Below are 22,292 nucleotides of genomic sequence, written 5' to 3'. Positions count from 1 at the left end.
ATAAATGAGTGGGACAAAACATTACCAATAAAGTATTATCAAAACTGCATTAAATGCATAAAATAAAGTCTGGGATGAAATATGGAAATATAATGATAATAGACATCTCTGCATGGCAGGATTTTAAATATTTTCTCCATCTTCAATTCTTTCAAATATTTTCTCTTTTTCTACAATGAAAATATACTATTAGGTTGACTCATAAAAATATTCGCAGTTTTTATACAGCAAAAATGTATGGATGTTGCCGTTTTTGTATAGTTCAACCTAATTAACTTTATGATAAGAATCTTTCATTTATAAAAGAAGATGTGATACATATATACAAAGGAATATTACTCCGCCACGAAAAGGAACAAAATGGGTCATTTGTAGAGATGTGGATGGACCCAGAGTCTGTCATACAGAGTGAAGTAAACCAGAAAGAGAAAAACAAATATTGTATAGTAACACACATATGTGGAATCTAGAAGAATGGTACAAATGAACCTATTTGTAGGGCAGGAAAAGAGACGGAGACGTAGAGAACGGACATGTGGACACAGGGTGGGAAGGGGAGGCTGGGACGAATTGGGAGATTAGGTTCAACATAAATACACTACCACGTGTAAAATAGCTAGCTAGTGGGAACCTGCTGTAGAGCACAGGGAGCTCAGCTTGGTGCTCTGTGACAACCTAGATGGGTGGGATGGGGGGGTGGGAGGGAGGTCCAAGATGGAGGGGATATATGTATACATATAGCTGATTCACTTCATTGTACAGTAGAAACTAACACAACATTGTAAAGCAATTATACTCCAATAAAAAAAATAAAATAAAATAAAATAAAACCCCCAATTCCATTTGTTAGAAAAATAAAAAATACACATCTGAGCTCACTCAGACACTGATGTCTGCTATCTTAGTGACATGAGGTATTCAAGAAGAATGAGTCCCAGAGGAAGCAGCCCATGAGAATGGAAGCTTTCTACCCCACATTACTATTATTTGTTCTCTTTGAATTCCTCACGGTGCCTGGTCAGTGCTTTGTGCCAGTGACGCTCAATCACCATTACACGTTGACAGACATTTGTACAGTGAATGATCCACATCTCAACGGGGCTAATTTCCTTAAGAGGTTATGGTATGGCCTCTCTGAATCCAGAGAGAGTCATGTTGGGCATTCTCTAGAGCCACTGCACTCTGAGATTTATTGAGGGATAACAGCTGGAAGAGAATTTATTGAGGGATAACAGATTGAAGAGAATGAAGCTGCCTCTAATCAATTCATTCTGTCAATGCTGAATGACTCCCTCACGTTCCCAACCAAGTATACTGTCCATTGTCGTATTTATGCATGACTCAGTCTAACATCCTGCTGCTTAGTCTAACTACAAAATTATTGAACATGCTGACAGCCAGACCTATAATTAGTAAAGCAGTGGATCAGAGGGCATCAGAATGATGCTTACTGAGATACCTCATGTCACATACTTGCAATGATGAAATACATTTTGCATTAGTATGAAAATAACTTAAAAGATGTTCTTTCAATTCTAGAACAGGTAAGTGTGAGTGGAGCTCTCTGTGAAATTTTATGGAAAGTATTTCGTCGGTTCCTAGAACACAGCATGTGTCTGACTAAACAGTGATTACTGGTGGTATTATGTTACTGTGATGTATGTATGTATCCATAGAGGTAATCTGTTAATAACAGTGATTATTATTTATCCAAGTGCCTCTGGAGTATGTAATCAGCTCGGCAAAACCACTTCATCTCAATCAAATTCTGTACATCTCTGTTCTTCAATCATTTTCCCATCCATCTTTCACAAGAAAGAAAGGATCATTAAGAGGTTTATCCAAAACTCATACAGGTATCCACAGGCAGATCTAATACCTAAGCTGATTTTTTTTTCATCAGCAACATGCCTGAATATAACTCTAAAAGGTAATATTTATTACTTTGTTTGGAGAATGAGTCTAACCTGCAGCAATAACTTGTGAGCCAATCAAAATGCCATCATATTTATGGTGGGAGCACATCAACTATTTGGTGATCAATTGCCTTGAACTCTTTGTTTCTTTCTTCCTTCCTTCCCTTTTCTCCCTCCCTCACTCCTACCCTCTCTCCCTCCCTTCGTTCCTTCCTTTTCTCTCTTCCTCTCTTCCTTGCTTTTCTCTTTTTCTTCCACTCTAAATACTTAGAAGTAGAATATGTGTACTTATTGCCCTTCATTTCTGCTTTACATGATTTCCTTTTCTCTCCTCTCTTCCTGGCTTTTCTCTCTTTCCTTTTCTTTCTCTCTTCCTTCCTTTTCTCTCTTCCTTGCTTTTCTCTCTTTCTTCCACTCTAAATACTTAGAAGTAGAATATGTGTACTTATTGCCCTTCATTTCTGCTTTACACGATTTCCTTTTCTCTCCTTCTCTCTTCCTGGCTTTTCTCTTTCCTTTTCTCTCTTTCTCTCTTCCTTCCTTTTCCCTCTTGCTTGCTTTTCTCTCTTTCTTCCACTCTAAATACTTAGAAGTAGAATATGTGTACTTATTGCCCTTCATTTCTGCTTTATGATTTCTCTACATGCTCCCCTAAAAACACCATGTCCTTTGAATAGCATATCAGATGACTATATGTCCATAAATGCTTCTTTATTAAAGTCCTCTTATTTTCCCCTAGATAATTATCGTAATGGAGTCTGGCTGCTTCCATTCTAGCATTGATATGGCCATTTTACTGAAAGCATCCAGTAAGCTTTTTTAAAACTACATTTGATCATTTTACTCTTATGCTCTAAACCTTTAGTGGTTTTCCACTACCTTCAGGAAAAAAAAAAAAATCTTATTATTCGTTTGTTTTAAAATCCAAAGTACCAAAGAATCAACATTGTGAAAATGACTATACTACCCAAAGCAATCTACAGATTCAGTGCAATCCCTATCAAGCTACCAATGGCATTTGTCACAGAACTAGAACAAAAAAAATTCACAATTTGTATGGAAAAACAAAAGACCCTGAATAGACAAAGCACTCTTGAGAAAGAAAAACGGAGCTGGAGGAATCAGGCTCCCGGACTTCAGACTATACTACAAAGCTACAGTAATCAAGACACTATGGTACCGGCACAAAAACAGAAATACAGATCAATGCAACAGGATTGAAATCTCAGAGATAAACCCACACCCATATGGTCACCTTATTTTTGATGAAGCAGGCAAGAATATACAATGGAGAAAAGACAGCCTAAGTGGTGCTGGGAAAACTGGACAGCTACATGTAAAAGAATGAAATTAGAACACTCCCTAACACCATACACAAAAATAAACTCAAAATGGATTAAAGGCCTAAATGTAGACACCATCAAACTCTTACAGGAAAACATAGGCACAACACTCTGACATAAATCACAGTAAGATCCTTTTTTTTTTAAAGGTTAAAATAAAAATTCTATTTTTATTGTCATTATAAGACAAAACAGAATCTAGCATAAGTCAAGGAAATCTATTCATACTTCAGGTCCTTCTCCTCCAGGAACCAGCATTGTTATGTTATTTCCATTTAACAAAATTTGATCTAATTTAGTAATTCTTCTTCCTTCTGGTGTGATTTGAAACTCAATGACATCTTCCAGTACCATACTGACAAAGTCATCAAATCCCATAAGTGTGCAAACAATCTCCTTATCACTCTTCATCACAGTGTGAATCCTTGATCCTATACCCTTGTCCACAAGCTCTAGAGGGAGAAGCTGAGACGGGATGCTGGTTAGCCACCATGGCTACGCCAGAAGTGGCCTCGCAAGATCCTTTTTGACCCACCTCCAAGAGGAATGGAAATAAAAACAAAAATAAACAAATGGGACCTAATGAAACTTCAAAACTTTTGCACAGCAAAGGAAACCATAAACAAGATGAAAACACAACCCTCAGAATGGGAGAAAATATTTGCAAATGAAGCAACTGACAGGATTAATCTCCAAAATTTACAAGCAGCTCATTCAGCTCAATATCAAAAAAACAAACAACCCAATCCACAAATGGGCAGAAGACCTAAATAGACATTTCTCTAAAGAAGATATACAGATTACCAACAAACACATGAAAGAATGCTCAACACCACTAACCATTAGAGAAATGCAAATCAAAACTACAATGAGGTATCACCTCACACCAGTCAGAATGGCCATCATCAAAAAATGTACAAACAATAATTGCTGGAGAGGGTGTGGAGAAAAAAGAACCCTCTTGCACTGTTGGTGGGAATGTAAATTGATACAGTCACTATGGTGAACAGTACGGAAGTTCCTTAAAAAACTAAAAATAGAACTACCATATGACCCAGCAATCCCACCACTGGGCGTATACCCTGAGAAAACCATAATTCAAAAAGAGTCATGTACCACAATGTTCATTGCAGCTCTATTTACAATAACCAGGACATGGAAGCAACCTAATTGTCCATCGACAGACAAATAGATAAAGAAGATGTGGCATGTATATAGAATGGAATATTACTCAGCCATAAAAAGAAATGAAATTGAGTTATTTGTAGTGAGGTGGATGAACCTAGACTCTGTCATACAGAGTGAAGTAAGTCAGAAAGAGAAAAACAAATATCGTATGCTAACACATATGTATGGAATCTTAAAAAAAAGGTTCTGAAGAACCTCCGGGCAAGATAGGAATAAAGACGCAGATGTAGAGAATGGACTTGAGGACACAGGAAGGGGGAAGGGCAAGCTGGGACAAAGTGAGAGAGTGGCATGGACTTATATATATTACCAAATGTAAAACAGATAGCTAGTGGGAAGCAGCCGCATAGCACAGAGAGATCAGCTTTGTGACCACCTAGAGGGGTGGCATAGGGAGGGCAGGAGGGAGACGCAAGAGGGAGGAGATATGGGGATATATGTAAATGTATAGCTGATTCATTATGTTATAAAGCAGAAACTAACACAACATTTTAAAGCAATTATACTCCAACAAAGATGTTAAAAAAAAAAAATCCGAAGTACCAGACCTTACTCTTTTCCGATTTTAAAAGAACCTATTATTCATTCCAAACTAGCCACATTCCCCTCACAAGCTAGTTTCTGCCTCAGGAACTTTGCACGTGTTATTAGCTCTGGCTGGAACGCCCTGGCCTGGAACTTTGCTTTACTGGTTTCCTCATTTCCTTCTGGTTCCTACACAGATATCATGTTCTCAGAGAATCCTTCTCCAATGATCCCATGTTAATAGCTATCTACTTCTTATCATTCCTTAACTTATTACACTACTTCATGTTTCTTCACAGCTCTTAATGTACTTTTCATTATTTAGTTTATATTATGTACTTTTTTTCTCTTTTTGCCTTTATTTTGTTTTCTGCATTGAAATGTAAGGTCTATACAAGGTCAAGATGTATCTCTCTCTTGTTTAAAGGTCCATCCCTCTTACCTAGAACGGCAACTGCCACATAGTAGATATTCAGTAGATATTTATTTATTGAATAAATAATTTTTTAAAAATAGGTCAAAAATAATTATAGAGAATGTGACAAGTGGCTTTATTTTCTTCTGTGTAACTCGTTTAAAGCTTAAAGGCTGAGTTTCAAGCCTTAACATACAACTTTGACCTTTCTCTGATATCTTCCTCTAAGTCCATTAAGAAGTTTCAGATTTCCTTTTTATCCAACTTTTGAAGAGGAAATTGTGAATACTTAATGCCTACTTCCTGTGTTTTCATAAAGAAGAAAGAATTCCCTAGATGGAAAGGAACCCGTAAGGTTTCTTTCACCAGAACTCTTCTCCCTGGGAGGAGGAATGACTTGGCTGATGAAGAGATAGCGAAAAGGAACATGGCCCCTGTAGCTCAGTACACTGAGATTTCATTCAGGTAGACCCATCTTCTTCTCAGAAGTTTGTTTAACATTTTCTCTCCTACAGAGGCAGAGCCTGTCCCCAGGCCTGGGGTAGAGACAGGAGTTGGGTTGGAATGGAGACGAGAACGATGTAGTCATATCTCTGACAGACTAAGTTTTTTTAGTTCAGGGGTGCAGGGTTTATATTAGGAAATCACACTTTGATTGCAGGTCAAGAAATATTCTCAGAATTAGTTTTATTAGCATTGAACCTGATATTTAATTTTTTACCTGTCTGACTCCTATGTTTGATTTTTCAACTGTTTCAGACCTCAGAGTGAGAAGAGGACAACAATTTATTTTTACTCCTAAAACCCAAACACATATGCTGATTCCCTCTATGCTACATTGTTCCTCACTATGTACTTGGTCACTTACTCAATATTTAATGAGAGCCTACTAAGAACAGTACCCTCTGAAATATCAGGGACAAAAAGATTAATAAAATATAGTATTGACCTCATGGAATTAGTATTCTAGTGGTTGCTCAAATTAACTCTAACTCTGACCATACAACATATCCAGGGCACTCTAGCTTGAATGAATATGCAAAGTACAGAATTCTATTTTTTCAAAAGTTAGATGATTAATATTCTTTCCCATTTTACGGTATTTCACCTTATGACTCCAAGCCACTTAGGTCAAGGATGATAATGTGATTCAAGTACCATTAAATCTTGATATTATTCTTTTATTTCAAAGGGGAAAAAAGTACATACACAATAAATAAGCATGAAGTAATCTAAAGCGGATATAAAGATATCAATCCCATCATAGAAGCCAGGAGACAAGTCATCAGTCAGACTTTCATCAGCAGCAATCAATGGGATGAAAAATGAACAGCATTCTGGGGGTAATCTTAAAGACTATATGCTTTTCTCCAAGATCATTTGTTTCATCAGTGGCAACTGCATCAGTGTTCCATTGTGTTTATAATGAACAAAAACAAAGGGAAACAGACAAGGAGACAGGGAGGAAGGAAGGGAAGACAGAAAGAAAGATTGGAGGAGAGAAATAAGAGGCCTAGAGGGAGTGTCTATCCAGTTTGCTTAGCTGGGATATTTGTGAATGTAATGGCTTGGGGGTGGGGAGCCTGGGGAGGGGTGTTAAAGAAAGGCTGTAGCATCCAGACAAGGCTTTGTAAGCCACAGTAAGAAATTTTGACTCTATTCAAGGAGAAAAGGAAGGCTGCAGAAAGATTTTATCTAGGAGAATGACGTATTCAAACTAGTGCATGTAAAGATCAACTTGGCTGCAGCAAGAATACGTTTGATGGAGCACAACTCCCATTTCCAGGATATTTTTATTCTAATACCTTATATGCTTTTCAAAGGTATGAAAAGAGAATGAATACGAAGGGGTAAGTGGTTTAGAAACAAGGCAAGTCCCAAGTTCCTACCCACAGGGGCACTGTTTTTTCCTAAGTGACAGGGCAGATTCTCAAGTGGCCAAGCCACTGGACAGACCTTCTCAGAAGATTCCTGAAGGCACAGAAAGCATGGAAGGATCCAGATGCTCGTGCATCATGTTCCAGGAGTAGGACTGTGACAGCTTCTCACCCAACTTGACATAACATGTCAAGATATATTCAAGAAGCCTAAACACCACTGGGAAAAGCATAACATGGTACACTGGAAGGAAAACTTGGCTGGGGAATTCTAGAAGACCTTTGTTTGAGTTCTAATATATGATTCCATTTTGAATACCTCTGTTCCATCCCATAGATGCCAGGTTGTGTCAACACGATGAGCTCTTTATGCAAACTAAGGATTCCTAAATATGGATTAGACAGAAGTGTTACCATGGTCTTATTATGTACGTATTGATTATGGGTAGCCATCCTACCACCATGATAGGAACAGTGTACTACTATGTGAGATTTGAGGGAGCTCCCAGGATATAGCTGCCACTCCAAACTGAGAATAGTAACACCCCAAAGGTACTCCAGACTACTAGTAGCCTGTGGAACAACCATCATGGTACCTCCAATATCACCTCATAAAATAGTTGGAACCAATACCTCAGATAATTTGTCTACTCCATTCTAAGAGATTACCAGGAGCAATTTTACCAACCTCTAAAGGAATGCAGCTTACTTCTTAGACATCAGGGATTTATACATTTATTATGATACTTTCCCTGTAGATGGCCACAAATTGTCTCACTTCAAAAATTTTCCAAAAGGTAGATCTTGAATAAAGGACTCATTTCCTGAATCACACCAAGACACTGCATGAACCAGGTGTGACCCTGCCTCACATCCCTGTTTACACAGTGGCCATCGGAAGTTTGAACCCTCCTAGTTTTACGTCCTTCTGGTGCTTTGCGCATCTCTAATCTAACTCTTTCCCTCATTGCTTCCCTGTGTTTGTGCCACTATAACCTCCACTTATTTAAATACTCCTCCCTGTGATAAGCTACTAGAGCTGTAGGCTTTCCCAACGTTCTTGAAAGCACAGCAGGCTCTAGAAGTGAAGAGGAAGGTGAAGAAAGTAAGTCTTGGTTTGGGGGGGCACACCCATATAGTCTGCTTCTTTGCTTTGCTCCTTTCCCTCAAACCCCAAGTTTCCACTCTGGGAGGACAGGTCATGGCAATGAAGAGATTTCATGTTATAAATTTTGTGCTTATAAGTTCTAGAGAAAATCACTGTGGTCACTCTTCATGTAACATCCTTGACTATATTTGTCAATTCTTCCATTGGTCAGATATCCCAGATCCCTTCAGTTTTCTTCAATTTTAAAGTCACTGTAACCTTTTAGCCAGTCTCTGATGGCTCTTTTTACGGATAAAAGATTCATTAACCTATAAAACAATAGCATAGCTCAGATGGCTTGCTTTCTGCAAAATTATTAACCTGTACAAAAGATATTGAAATACATTCCTAAAACTCTAAGACTAACATTCTGGGAATAAACATTTCAGTACTAAATATCTATATCAAATAACTTTCTGTGAGTCTCAAATAAAACAGATTGTGAATTTTTGCTTGTGCCCTAGTGACCTAAGAAAATAAATTTAATAAAAGACCTGGTAGTGGTGTAAAACCCTTAGGGCAAAACCTACAAAATGAATTAAACATATCAAATTTCTCTTCACTGAAAAGGCAATTTGGGTATTACTCTACACTCTCCCCCTTACAGAAAGAAGAAGCAGTCATTACTATCAGTAAGGTTGATTCTGAAGAAGTTTGAATATGAAACGTTTATCCCACTTACTGCATTTTATCCTCCATGGCTAATACGATTGATTCATTGCTGTAACTTGTGTTTCTAGTCAATTATACTCTCCAGTACTCTTGCCTTGTGGCTGAACATCCACAGAAGAATAACTTTTTGAAGAAGAAAAATTAAATAGCTCCCACTGAGGCTTGTTTTTCAAAATTCATTAAAAGGTAACTAATTTCTGATGCCATATACAAACTCTTAGAGAAATATATTCTCTCTAACAAACCACAGGACTGTGTGGCTAAAATACCACTTTTTTTGTTTGTTTTTTCATTTTTTATTTATTTATTTATTTTTATTTTTGGCTGCATTGGGTCTTTCTTCATTGCTGTGCACAGGCTTTCTCTAGTTGCATCGAGCGGGGGCCATTCTTCATTGCAGTGCAGGGCTTCTCATTGCAGTGGGTTCTCTTCTTGCGGAGCACAGGCTCTAGGATCATGGGCTCAGTAGTTGTGGCTTGCAGGCTCTAGAGCACCGGCTCAGTAGTTGTGGCACGTGGGTTTAGTTACTCCTCGGCATGTGGGATCTTCCCAGGCCAGGGCTCAAACCTGTGTCCCCTGCATTGGCAGGCAGATTGTTAATCACTGTGCCACCAGGGAAGGCCCTAAAATACCACTTTTATACTAAATGAAAAATCATAATGCAAACCATGAAAGTAGAGCTGCCTACTTGGGATTTCTGAGAAGTGGTTGCTTTGGTTGCTGTAATAGTAAATGATCTCTGAAATAAGATACTATATTTAGGTTATTCATCCCATTTGTCTCTTCCTCTAACATTTTTAGATTGCACGCAATGCTTCTGATCAAAGGGCAGAGGAAATGCACTCACTGGATTTAAACAACTCTGTTCTCATTCCCAAAATCTCAAATATGGCATATGAGATAGTTGTTCTGTAACGTAAGTTAAAGCAGAGGAACAAAGAATGTTAATGTAACTAAATTCCTATGCTTGATCCACAAAGCTTGAGCACTAAGAAAAATCAAAATGTATTAAAATGAAGATGCTGATGACTAGCCAGGTATAACTGGAATTTTGCAGAATTACATTCCATACCTGAATGTCAACGTAAAAGGAAGCCGTCCATATCAAAGGTAAGGCATAAAAGAAAAGAAGGTATAATATTCTATAATAATGATGCTTATGAATGTTGAAAATAAAGCATTATTTTACATCTGTATATCTTACAACCTGATCTAGATTACAAGTTCCTTGATAACACAGATCATCCTTTACATGTCTTTTATCCTTTTATTGTACTACCTGTCCCATAGCAATTGGTCAGTAAAATATCATTTTTCCTAAGACTGGTAAAGCCATCTTACACTAACAAAGAATTTTAGAGCCAGGGACTTCCCTGGCAGTCCAGTGGTTAAGACTCTGCGCTTCCATTGCAGGGGGCACAGGTTCGATCCCTGGTCGGGGAACTAAAGATCCCACAAGTGGTGTGGCGTGGCCAATAAATAAATAAATAAAATGAAGGAGTCACTTTGAAAAAGAAAAAGAATTTTAGAGCCAGAAGATATCCTGGAAAACAATTAACACTAATGTCACCTTCATAGACGTGCAAATTGTGACTCAGAATAGCTCCTCACTTTCTCAAGGTCAAATATTAGTCTATCACAGATGAAGGACTGGAATCAGGGTTTCCATTTCCCAACCCGTTGTTCTTTCCAGTGCAGTCTATCCAATCTCATCAGTATATATGAAATAATTACACTGAGAAATTGTAATGTCACCTTGCATAATGTAAATATTATGGCTTCAGCAAATATCTTTTGAGGTTATACAATGTGTCAGCTGCTATGGAGAGAGCAATGAGTAGGACAAACTCCCCTCTCTAAAGAAGCTGACAGTATGACAGAGATGATAATCTATATATAAATAATTGTTTCCATTGCCTAAGGGATAAAGCAATGTTCCCTAAAATAGCATAAAAGAATGGCCAAAACAATCTTTTTAAACAAATGAACAAAATTGGAGGACTTGAACTTTCTGGTTTCAAAACTTACTACAAAGCTATGGTAATCAAGACAGTGTGGTACTTGCAAAGGATAGACATAGATCACTGGCAAAGAGTTAAGAATTCAGAAATAAACTTTACATTTATGGTCAATTGATTTGTAAACAAGATGCTAAGGCAGTTTAATAGGGAAAGATAGTTATTACCACAAATCATGCTGGTACAATTAGATATCCACATTCTCAAGATGAATTTAGACCTTTACTTCAAACTGTATGCAAACACTAAGTCAAAATGAATCACAGAGCTAAATGTAAGTGCTAAAACTCTAAAACTCCTAAAAGAAAACATAGGAGCTGATCTTTGTATCAGAGTTAGGCAAAGATTTCTTATATATGACACCAAGAGCACAAGCAACCTAAGAAAAGAACTGACAAATCAGATGTTATCAAAATTAGTAACTTCTGCACTTCAAAAGATATCATCAAGAAAGCAAAAAGACAGGCCACAGATTGGGGGAAAATATATGCAAAACACATATCCAATAAGGGACATGTATCCAGAATATGTAAAAATAAAATCTTAAAACTTAAATCTTAAAACTCAAATTACCCAGTTAAAAAAATGGACAGTAAATCTGAATAAATATTTCATCAATGAAGGCACACAAAGAGTCAGGAAGCATTCAAACAGTCTCAACATCATTACATTATTAGAGAATGCAAATTTATTTTATTTTATTATTATGTTTTTTTTTTTTGCAGTACGCGGGCCTCTCACTGTTGTGGCCTCTCCCGTTGCGGAGCACAGGCTCTGGACGCGCAGGCTCAGCGGCCATGGCTCACGGGCCCAGCCGCTCCGGCATGTGGGATCTTCCGGGACCAGGGCATAAACCCATGTCCCCTGCACGGGTAGGCGGACTCTCAACCACTGCGCCACCAGGGAAGCCCATATTGCTTTTGTTTTAAGTCATCATTTGGTTTATAAATATTCTTTTTAATGCTATTTCTCATATTTCTGTAGTGAAAGTAATGAATACATCAGAGAATAATATTAATAAACACCTCTCATTGCAGTTACTTAATTGGTAGCATTTAATATGAATTCTTGAATAGTTTTGCTATTGGACTTTTTCTTATAAAACTGTAAAAAAAATTAGTGTTTTTAAAACAGTTAGCTATAGCAATATATCTTCAAATATAAATTGGCATACTACTTAAAATATGTCATTTATGGTTTTTTTAGAGAGTAATTATGTTGTACTTCTAAAACAGAAGCTAAAAAAGAATCTACAGAATATATCAAATTCATTAATTTCAAAGACACTTAAATGAGAAGGTTTGATTATGTCGCTGAGAAACTTAAGTTTACCTTTATGGGATGAGAAAAAAAGAAAAAAAGCGCTCTCTAAGCCAATTAAGAGTACAAACATAATTTCAGGGCAAATGCTCAACATAACACTTGAGAATAAAATGTTTCCTGTTAAGAATTAATGGGCTAGTTACAAGTGATTCTTATCAAGTACAACAAATGTTATATCATTATATTGTGTCTGGATCCTCCAAGCCTTTTCTCTCCTAGCCCCACCCTCAGCCTCTAAACCATGTAACCATCACAACAGACAAGCTGATGTCTGCACCCTCATTTTTCACTTACTCTTGCAGTACTTGTCTGAGCTTTACTTGATATAGCCAAATTCTTGCCAATTTACCCATTCTTTCATGTAGAGCCTTACCGTAATTAAGGCTTGGGGGGCTGGCACTGCTTTATAATCTACAAACAAGGCGTCCCTACTTGATTACCATCCAGATTCTCTCTTTAGTGCTATTATCTCATATAAAGGCAGAGAAGTATCTCTCTTTGTTCATCTTTCCCCCAAAGTCTGAATTTTAGGAGGCACTTCAGTCAGAATTATACTTATTCTTTAAGACAGTCTCAGATGGTAGGTCCATTAAGAAATCCACTTGTCAATTGTACTACTGTCCATTAAATTGTGTATTATGTGTGGGTGAAGGTAATAAAATGGCATTTTCATAAAATCATTATTATATTGCTAATTATAAAGCTTTACCTTTTGTCTGAATTATTGACTCTTGACAGAAAATGTCCTCCTTTTAAAAGATTCTCAATATTTCCACTGGAAACATGTATTCTAAATGTGAAGTGAACCTTTCTTGTATTCCACAATAACCCAGGTCATTATGATGGTTGATTTACGTAAAAACTAACAACCTATCAAGAATAAGAGAAAATGTGTTTACTGGATGTCTGATATACTTAATGCTTGAGGTGCTGCTTGGAAAAATCAGCATACCCACATTCACCATCAAACTCAAATTCAGAAAACACTGTTGAGGATTACATTTAATGATGGATTTCAACTACTAAAAAAATAGCTTCATGTCCTCATATGTTCTTTTTAAAGCAAGTCCATATAATCATGAATTGGGAGAAACTGTCACGATAGAGATGGTTTATATATATATGCTATAGAAAAATCACAGACGCTTTATTCAGAACCAGAAGCAAAGTTAGAAGGAAATCCACATTGCTTTGGCCTCAGGGTCACAACTTTGAGGCCTCAAGGACTTTTTTTTCTTTTTTTGGTTTTGTTTTTGGTTTGCTTTGTTTTTGTTTGTTTATTTTTTTATTTCTTATTGAAGTATAGTTGATTTACAATGTGTTAATTTCTGCTGTACAGCAAAATGATTCAGTTATACATATATATATATTCTTTTTTAAAAAATATTCTTTTCCATTATGGTCTATCATAGGATACTGAATATTGTACTCTGTGCTATACAGTAGGATCTTGTTGTTTATCCGTTCTATATATAATAGTTTGCATCTGCTAACCCCAAATTCCCATTCCATCCCTCTCCCACCCAGCCCCCTTGGCAACCACAAGTCCGTTCTCCATGTGAGTCTGTTTCTGTTTCATAAAAGTTCATTTGTGTCATATTTTAGATTCCACATGTAAGTGATATCATATGGTATTTGTCTTTCTCTTTCTGACTGACTTCACTTAGTATGATAATCTCTAGTTGCACCCATGTTGCTGCAAGTGGCATTATTTCATTCTTTTTTACGGCTGATAGTATTGCACTGCATATATGTGCCACACCTTCTTTATCCATTCATCTGTGGATGTACATTTAGTCTGCTTCCATGTCTTGGCTATGGTGAATAATGCTGCTATGAACATAGGGGTGCATGCATGTTTTTAAATTAGAGTTCTGTCTGGATCTATGCCCAGGAGTGGGGTTGCTGGATTACATGGTAATTCTATTTTTAGTTTTATGAGGAACCTCCATATTGTTTTCCGTAGTGGCTGTACCAGCTTACATTCCCACCAACAGTGTAGGAGGGGTTCCCTTTTCTCCACACCCTCTCCAACATTTGTTATTTGTAGACTTTTTAATGATGGCCATTCTGACCGCTGTGAAGTGGTACCTCATTGTAGTTTTGATTTGCATTTCCCTAATAATTAGTGATGTTAAGCATCTTTTCATGTGCCTATTGGCCATTTGTATTTCTTCTCTGGAGAAATGTCTATTTAGGTTTTCTGCTCATTTTTTGATTAGGTTTGTTTGTTTTTTTGTTGTTGAGTTGTATGAGCTGTTTGTATATTTGGGAACTTAAGCCCTTACTGGTCACATCATTGACGTATTTTCTCCCATTATGTAGGTTGTCTTTTCATTTTGTTTATGGTTTCCTTTGCTGTACAAAAGCTTGTAAGTTTGATCAGGTCCCATTTGTTTATTTTTGTTTTTATTTCTATTGCCTTGGGGGACTGACCTAAGAAAACATTGGTATGATTTATCTCAGAGAAAGTCTTGCCCGTGATCACTTCTGGGAGTTTTATGGTATCATGTCTCATGTTTAAGACTTTAAGCCATTTTGAGTCTATTTTTATGTATGGGTTGCTCTAACTTCATTGCTCTACATGTGGCTGTCCACCTTTCCCAATACCACTTGCTGGAGAGACTGTCTTTTTCCCATTGTATATTCTCGCAAGGCCTCAAGGACTCTGAGCTATGATTTAATCAAGTGACAAACCCAAAATATTGGCAAGTCTCCTCTGCCGTCTCAAAATATCTTCTCTTTTATATTGTACCTGTATGCTGGTACTTAAAAAAATATTTTAAAAGGGGAAGGGGATTTGCTAAAGGAATCAAACGGCTTGTCAAACCCTTCCCACAACATAATCTGTCCTCACTGCAGCTCTTAAGTCTAATCCAAAGTAACCTCTTTAATTCATCTCTTTAAGAATAAGGACAAGGAAGGGAATACTTGCCTCAACTTTAGGGTGTTCCTTTCTCCTCCAACATTGTTTATTTCTTTAAGATCAATGTTTGAGATAATGGTCTCTAATTCTTCCTCCACCATGACAGGATGTATCAAAGACATAAAGCAATGCCATCTTCTTCTCCTGGAGAACCTTGACCAGTGCCTCAGAGTTTATCTGTCTCAGGTTTCTTCTTGACCTAATTATTTTCTTTATTGCTCTAGGGGAAGTCAGAAATACCAACAACTATATGCCCTTCTTTATTTCAGTGGATAGCTCTGGAATTAGATCCTACACTTTGAATCCTGGCTCTAGCACATGATAGCTGAGAGAGGTATGGCTTGTTTTTCAATCTCTGACTCTCCAATTCCTTATCCACAAGAGGAGGACCATAAGAATAGTGCTTACTGTGTGTGGTTACTGAGAGGATTAAATGATTTCATATAGAGCACAAAGTCATGCTTAATAATAATAATAACTAATATTTCTTTTCTTAAAATATACATAACTGTCTTATATATTTATATTCAAATGTTTTTATATTTATTTATTTATTTTTGGCTGTGTTGGGCCTTTGTTGTTGCACGTGGGCTTTCTCTAGTTGCGGCAAGTGGGGGCTCCTCTTCGTTGCGGTGACCAGGCATTGTGGTGCCTTCTCCTGTTGTGGAGCACGGGCTCTAGGTGCGTGGGCTTCAGTAGTTGTGGCGCGTGGGCTCAGTAGTTGTGGCACATGGGCTTAGTTGCTCTGTGGCACGTGGCATCTTCCCGGACCAGGTCTCAAACCCATGCCCCCTGCATTAGCAGGTGGGTTCTTACTTAACCACTGCGCCACCAGAGAAGTCCCAATAACTGATATTTCTCGAGAACTGATTTTTTTTGAGAACTGTAGTTTCCACTTTACATTTAATTCTCACAACAAACTATTATGTATGATTATCGTTCTCATCTTGCAAAAGAGTAAATGAAGAAAAAGAGAAGGTAAATAACTTATCCAGTCTCAGTAAGATGATAAATAGTGGAACTGAGATTTTATTTCCTAAACTGTACTCTTAGAGCTTAAGCTAAATTTGAGCTTTTGTTATCATCCCTGATATACCTGAGGACAATAAATTAGCCCACATGTTGTGAATATCTACAGCCTTTGATGTGTATAATGCTGTGCTCAACTTTTCACTATTACTTTTTGCAAGTTTTATCACCCCATTATTAAAAATATCTTTGTACAGGACTGAATGTCAATATTTCATCTCTCCTTGACTCTTCACCACTTGATATTAATCCAAATGTTGGAAAAGTTTCAATACTGAATATACAAGGTCAGAACTGGTTTCTTTCGTAAAAGGGAGCATTCTTTCTCATTAGCATTTGTGTACTTACAGTGTCCTATTCCAGTGGTTTTTAAATGTTAGCAAGCGACAGAATAACCTGGAGAGCTTGTGAAAACACATATTAATAAGACTCACCCCCAGGGTTTCTGATTCAGGATACCTATGTTGGGATCCAAGAATGTACATTTCTAAAAAGTTCTCAGAGATACAGATGCTGATGGTCTGGGGACCACTTTGAGAACCACTGTGCTGGGCATTATACTAATATATTTATGTCTTAATTCATTTAATCCTCATCATCAATATAGGAGGAAGGTGCTATTATTATCTACACTCTATAAATGAAGAAACTGAAGGGTCTCAAGTCACACAGCTAGTAAGAGGGAGCATCCTGATTTGAGCAAGCAAGCTATTTCCACAGCCCTTACACACTCTTCACAACCCCTCCATTCTGCCTCCTTGAAGCTGTAGGTAATAAAACTCATCATTAATTGTCTCACAAGGTTTTTATCAGATGCCAGTGAATTACAAAATTTGGATGCACACAGCAGTGTGCCTGGCCTGGGGGAGGGAGCTACTAATGCTGCTTTCTGTCAACATATCGGAATTAGTAACCACCACTCTTTCTGAACTTCCACGTACGTCAGATAAAATACCAATTGTTATGGTACAGACGAACTTGTTTGCAAGGCAGAAATAGAGTCGAGTCGCAGATGTAGAGAACAGACTTGTGGTTACCAGCAGGGAAGGGGGGATGGGACGAATCGGGAGATTGGGATTGATACAGATACACTACTATGTATAAAATAGATAACTAATGAGAACCTACTGTATGGCACAGTGAACTCTACTCAGTGATCTCTGGTGAACTAAATGGAAAGAAAAGCTAGAGAAGAGTGGATATATGTATATGTATAACTGATTCACTTTGCTGTACAGCAGAAATTAACACAACATTGGAAAGCAACTATCCTCCAATTAAAAAAAAAGGTGAAAAAAAGATCTCCTCTAGCTTTCACTTTATCCTATCAAAATCTAATTGGGTTTTTTCCATAGTTGGCAAAGAAGAAGAATGAAAAAGGCAATACAAATACATGCAAGTGTCTGAGTAGTTAAAATGGAGGGCTGAAGGGATGAAAGTTCAGCATCTCCATAGTTTCTTACAATTTTGGAACATTAAATTACAGAAAGGCTGTTCCACTGTGATTGGAACTAAGGGACTTATAGAGGCTACAGAGCACCTGTGGCATATACATAGCCTTAATTTAGAAGCACGAGTAAAAGCAGCCATCCGCTGTATGGATTTTGCATACCTGATGTTGGTACAAGTATAAAGCTCATCAGTACCTTTGTGGAGGCTATCTGTCAGCATCAATTTTACAGAAACATGCTCCATCCATCCTAGAGTCTAGAAATGTGTCCACATTCAATGTTATCCCATCAGGCATCGGACACAAGATTTCTCATAGTACAAAATTTCTCTAGTAGAAGAGGTTTAGTAACAAGCAAGTTGAGAGATGATGATAAACGTTTTAGAAATACTTTGCTTATTATCTATTTTATACCCATCGACCCTTACAAATATAAGCAAAAGTTCCTCAGACAAGGTTAATTTGCTGCATTACCGATTTGGGAAGTAAATGAATCCAGGATGCCAAAAGCCAGGAGCTATCATGGTCCTGCTGACTCTCTGGCAAGCTGATGTGTCAAGATGTCACCTCTGCCTCCGATGAGGTAAGTTCTTCACGTGCTGACACTGATTGTTTCATGACAGAAATAAGTTGAGCCTCTCTGGCCAGTTAATAATCTCAGTATCTCCTGGAGAACAGGCACTTTGGCAGAAATTGGCATCTCCTTGACAGCCCCGGACAGGAAGGTGGAGATCTGGATAAACTAGGAGAATGGGTTCTTCTTTTGCCTTAAATCCTGTCTCTCAGGTGAGCAGGGTGGCCTGGGTTTGTTTGCAGGGAGGTTATAGAACTTTAACCTGTTTTCTTGTCAGTCTGCAGGTGTATTCCATAATCAAATCACGGGAGCTGGAGTCATGGCTTCGAATCAAGGTGACGGACACAGAGCAAGCTCTTTCCTTTCTATAAAATTCTCTAAACAAATGTGTGTGTGTTCCTCTCCAGAATGACAGGGTACCCACTATAATTGTATAGTTTCACTCATGTTCTCCCTCCTTCTTGCCTTTTGCACATCATTATATGCATATTTTGGGAAAGTCTTTTCCGTAATGGTCATACCCGAGAATTAAGACACTGGCACAGATTTTTCTAAAATACAAATAAAAAGGCAGCCAGAGTACATTCAGTTTACTTGCGATTGTGATGAGTTCTCATTGGACTCTGATTTCCACTAAGTGGTCAGAAAAACACAGATAGGAGTGTGCGTGTGTATATGCATGGGTACATAGGCATGTTTTTCAATGTGTGTGTGTATGACTGTGCATACATAAATTAGCATATGCTGGGTTACAGTACACAAACAGAATTAAAAGACAAGTGAACTTTCTAAAGATTTTATTTGCCTATAAGTTTAGTCATATTATTATGTTTTTAAATTTTACAAAAAATAAGCATGCTTACCAATTTCATAATTAATGAATATAAGCATCTGGTGAAGCCCTAAGAAACAGGAACACTGGGGTGGTATCACCTTATAAAAGTCAGGATTTTTTTGTAGGTTATGAGTGGATTGATTTAAACTGGTCCTCAGCTCATGGGTCAAGACAACAAGCAAAAATGTCAACTACATCAGGGCATCAGGCCAATTGCAAAGCCCCCTAATAAATATGAATAAGATGATTTTACTTATTTGTTTTTCTCCTGCTGCTGCTGTTGGGGAAGATGACAGCCTAATCGTGTCTGCTCAGCACCGGGCTGTGAGTTTACATTAAGCGGCATGTGTTCTATCATTGCTGCAAGGTTTGGAGGGATATGATGGCTTTGTCTAAAGCCACTTTTCTGGAAGCTACTCAGCAATTCAAAAAGGAGATTTTCTGCATCTTTTAAAATTTGCTGGAGGTTCCAATGTGAAATGATTAATCACTAGACGATGAGGATAACGAAAAAAAATCTTGTCTTGTACATTAGGTAACTTGCAGGATATCTTGGCTGTAATCTTCCTCTCTACCAAGGAGGCTGAGCCTCTCCCCAGGTTTGTGGTCCACTGGAATCAGCACCAAGATTTGTTGAGACTAGTCTCCCTTTAATCATCCATCTCATGCTGGATTCTGGCCATCGTTTCATGATTTAGACAGCATGTGTGTCCTAGACCTGATAGCCAAGATTTACCTTGGCCCCATTTGTAAGTTCTAATCTGAATTATCTGCCTGGTAACCTGGGTCTTCCAGCCTATGGCCTACTCTTGTCCTTGTCAATTTCCTTTCTGGTGAAGTGAGCTATGTTCCTGAATCACAATCTATTCATTGAAGCCTTGCCTCCTTTTTTGGAAGATGTTACCAATCCTGTTTGCCTACATCCCAGGCAAGATTTTTGTTTCTGAGCCGGAAGTTTGGTCTGTTTCCTTTAGGATCATCCTGTCCCTATTTATTTAGTACCTACTGTGTACTTAGTCATTGTATTAGATTTAAATGGATCTGTATATAAATATGTATCGTTAAGAGGAAAGACAAACACAGTATTTTTGACTATAGTCTTTGGATTCAAATAAACATGATTCAAATCCCAGCTCTACCACATGCATCCTGTGTGACTCTGGGCAAGCTATTTAACCTCTCTAAGCTTCAGGTTTTTCAGCTATAAAATTGGGATAAGAAAATACCTAGCTTGCCAGATTCCAAAAGAATTAAGTTAATATATATAGAATGTAACAAAGTCTAGTCACATAGAAATTAAACAGTAAATGGCTGATATCTAAATCTATAACCATTAACATAACAATAATTTCTTTTAATGAATAAACTGTGATGATTGACCAATCCTAGAGCAAAAACAAGTGAAGGTAGCATAGTTGCAGAAAGTCTGGTGATAGAAAGCAAAATATAATGTTATAATAAAGTAATAATAATAATAATAGCTAATGTTATTGAGCACTTCCTAAGTTCCAATAGCAACACTGTATACTATATATTATACTTGTTTTGGAGAAAGGGCAGAATGGGAAGGGGGTGGAGGAATGAGACTGAAGCAAGTGAGAATATTAACAGTTGCTGAAACTGAGGAAAATGACTCAAACCTCTCTATTCATTTAATGTTATCATAAGAATGCTATTCTTACCTCTCCTTTATTATTCTACTCCCAGGAATTTATCCTGAATTTTTTTTTGATGTTACGGACATTATACAGTAGAAACAAACAAAAGCTATAAGCAAAATGAAGTTCACTGCAATATTAATTACAATAGAAATATTTAATATTGAAAAATGTCCACAAGTATCTATCCCTCCCTACAGTCATGCCCTTTGCAATGTGACTTTGCAACTCCAACATCAAAAAATGGAGTTGTACTTACTTTCTCACCCCTAGAATCTGGGCTGGCCACAGGCTTAGCTTTTGGCCAACAGAAAACCATGAAAATGAGTTTGTCCAATTCCAACCCAAGCTCTTAGTTTTTCCTATTGGAACCCTGACAGCCACCTTGTAAACAGGTCCATGGTCAGTGTGCTGGAGAATGAAAAACCTGTGGCCCAGGCATTCCCATTGCTCTAGCTGAAAACAAGCCAAGTCCCCAAAGCAAAGTCATCTAGCTGACCTGCAGTTGACTACCGACACATGAGAGAGCCCAGCTGAGACCAGAAGAACTATCCAGCTCAGCTCAGCTCCACTTGCTGACCTGCAGTCCTGAGAACTAAATATACGGTTTTACTTTAAGCCACTAAGTTTTGGAATGGTTTACTGATACAAATGTTGAATACGACAAAATACTAGGCAAGCTTTAAAATGGCAATGATGACATCTAAGTAAAATCGTGGATATTTTATAATATTGAGTGAAAATAGTAGAACACAAATATTAGTCTGTATACCGTAATTGGAATTATGCAAATTTATGCATGCAAATAAAGTGGCCTATAAAAAGGACATTGCTTTCTAAGATTGGTAGGATTAAGCATTATGTTGTCATTATTTTTATTTCCTTCAACATAACAATTTAAATTTTCTCATGAAAATATTTAGTAGGACATAAAGTCAGAGACATGCTCAAGTTGTAGGATATCTTGCTGTGACATTAAATCAGTGAAAAGTACAAACCGAATCTTTTGCCTCCCTTCCCTGATGATTATTATTGAAAAAATGAACAAAATGGCCCAAAAGAAATACGTCAAAAGTGGAAGGAAATCTCTTTATTAGTTAGGAATTAAAGTAAAATTCACACTAACTTATTTTACTTTCATTATCAGAGTGCTAGAATTTAAAATAAAAATGGGGATTTAAATACTCGATGGATCACAAAACCTATTTTAATCGTCAAAGACATTGATAACAGCTAAACTCTCATATGTTAAAGGTCAGCATTTAAATATTAAAGGTGACTGACCTAAGATAAGGAAGAAACAATTTCGGCAGTAATTCTAAAAATTACTAGCACTAGAATGGCTCATTCCTTTATTAAATGTAGATGTGCCCATAATAAAGGCATTGCCCCAGGA

At 37.4% G+C, this 22,292-nt stretch overlaps 2 protein-coding genes across 6 annotated transcripts in view; both read right to left on the bottom strand.

Annotated features, from left to right (window-relative positions):
* The window catches only part of LRRC4C (leucine rich repeat containing 4C), a 1,217,740-nt gene that overhangs the window by 857,706 nt on the left and 337,742 nt on the right, over nucleotides 1-22,292 (bottom strand). The gene's annotated exons all lie outside the window — the stretch shown is intronic.
* LOC101286413 (U6 snRNA-associated Sm-like protein LSm5) lies at nucleotides 3,434-3,752 on the bottom strand. The gene has a single exon (XM_033408500.2). It carries the CDS (start codon nucleotides 3,668-3,670, stop codon nucleotides 3,482-3,484), a length of 189 nt encoding a protein of 62 aa, XP_033264391.2. The 5' UTR covers nucleotides 3,671-3,752; the 3' UTR covers nucleotides 3,434-3,481.

The sequence above is a fragment of the Orcinus orca genome, chromosome 8, assembly GCF_937001465.1.
Source record: "Orcinus orca chromosome 8, mOrcOrc1.1, whole genome shotgun sequence".
In the NCBI taxonomy this organism is placed as follows: Eukaryota; Metazoa; Chordata; class Mammalia; order Artiodactyla; family Delphinidae; genus Orcinus; species Orcinus orca.
This window is presented reverse-complemented; position numbering and strand designations above follow the sequence as displayed.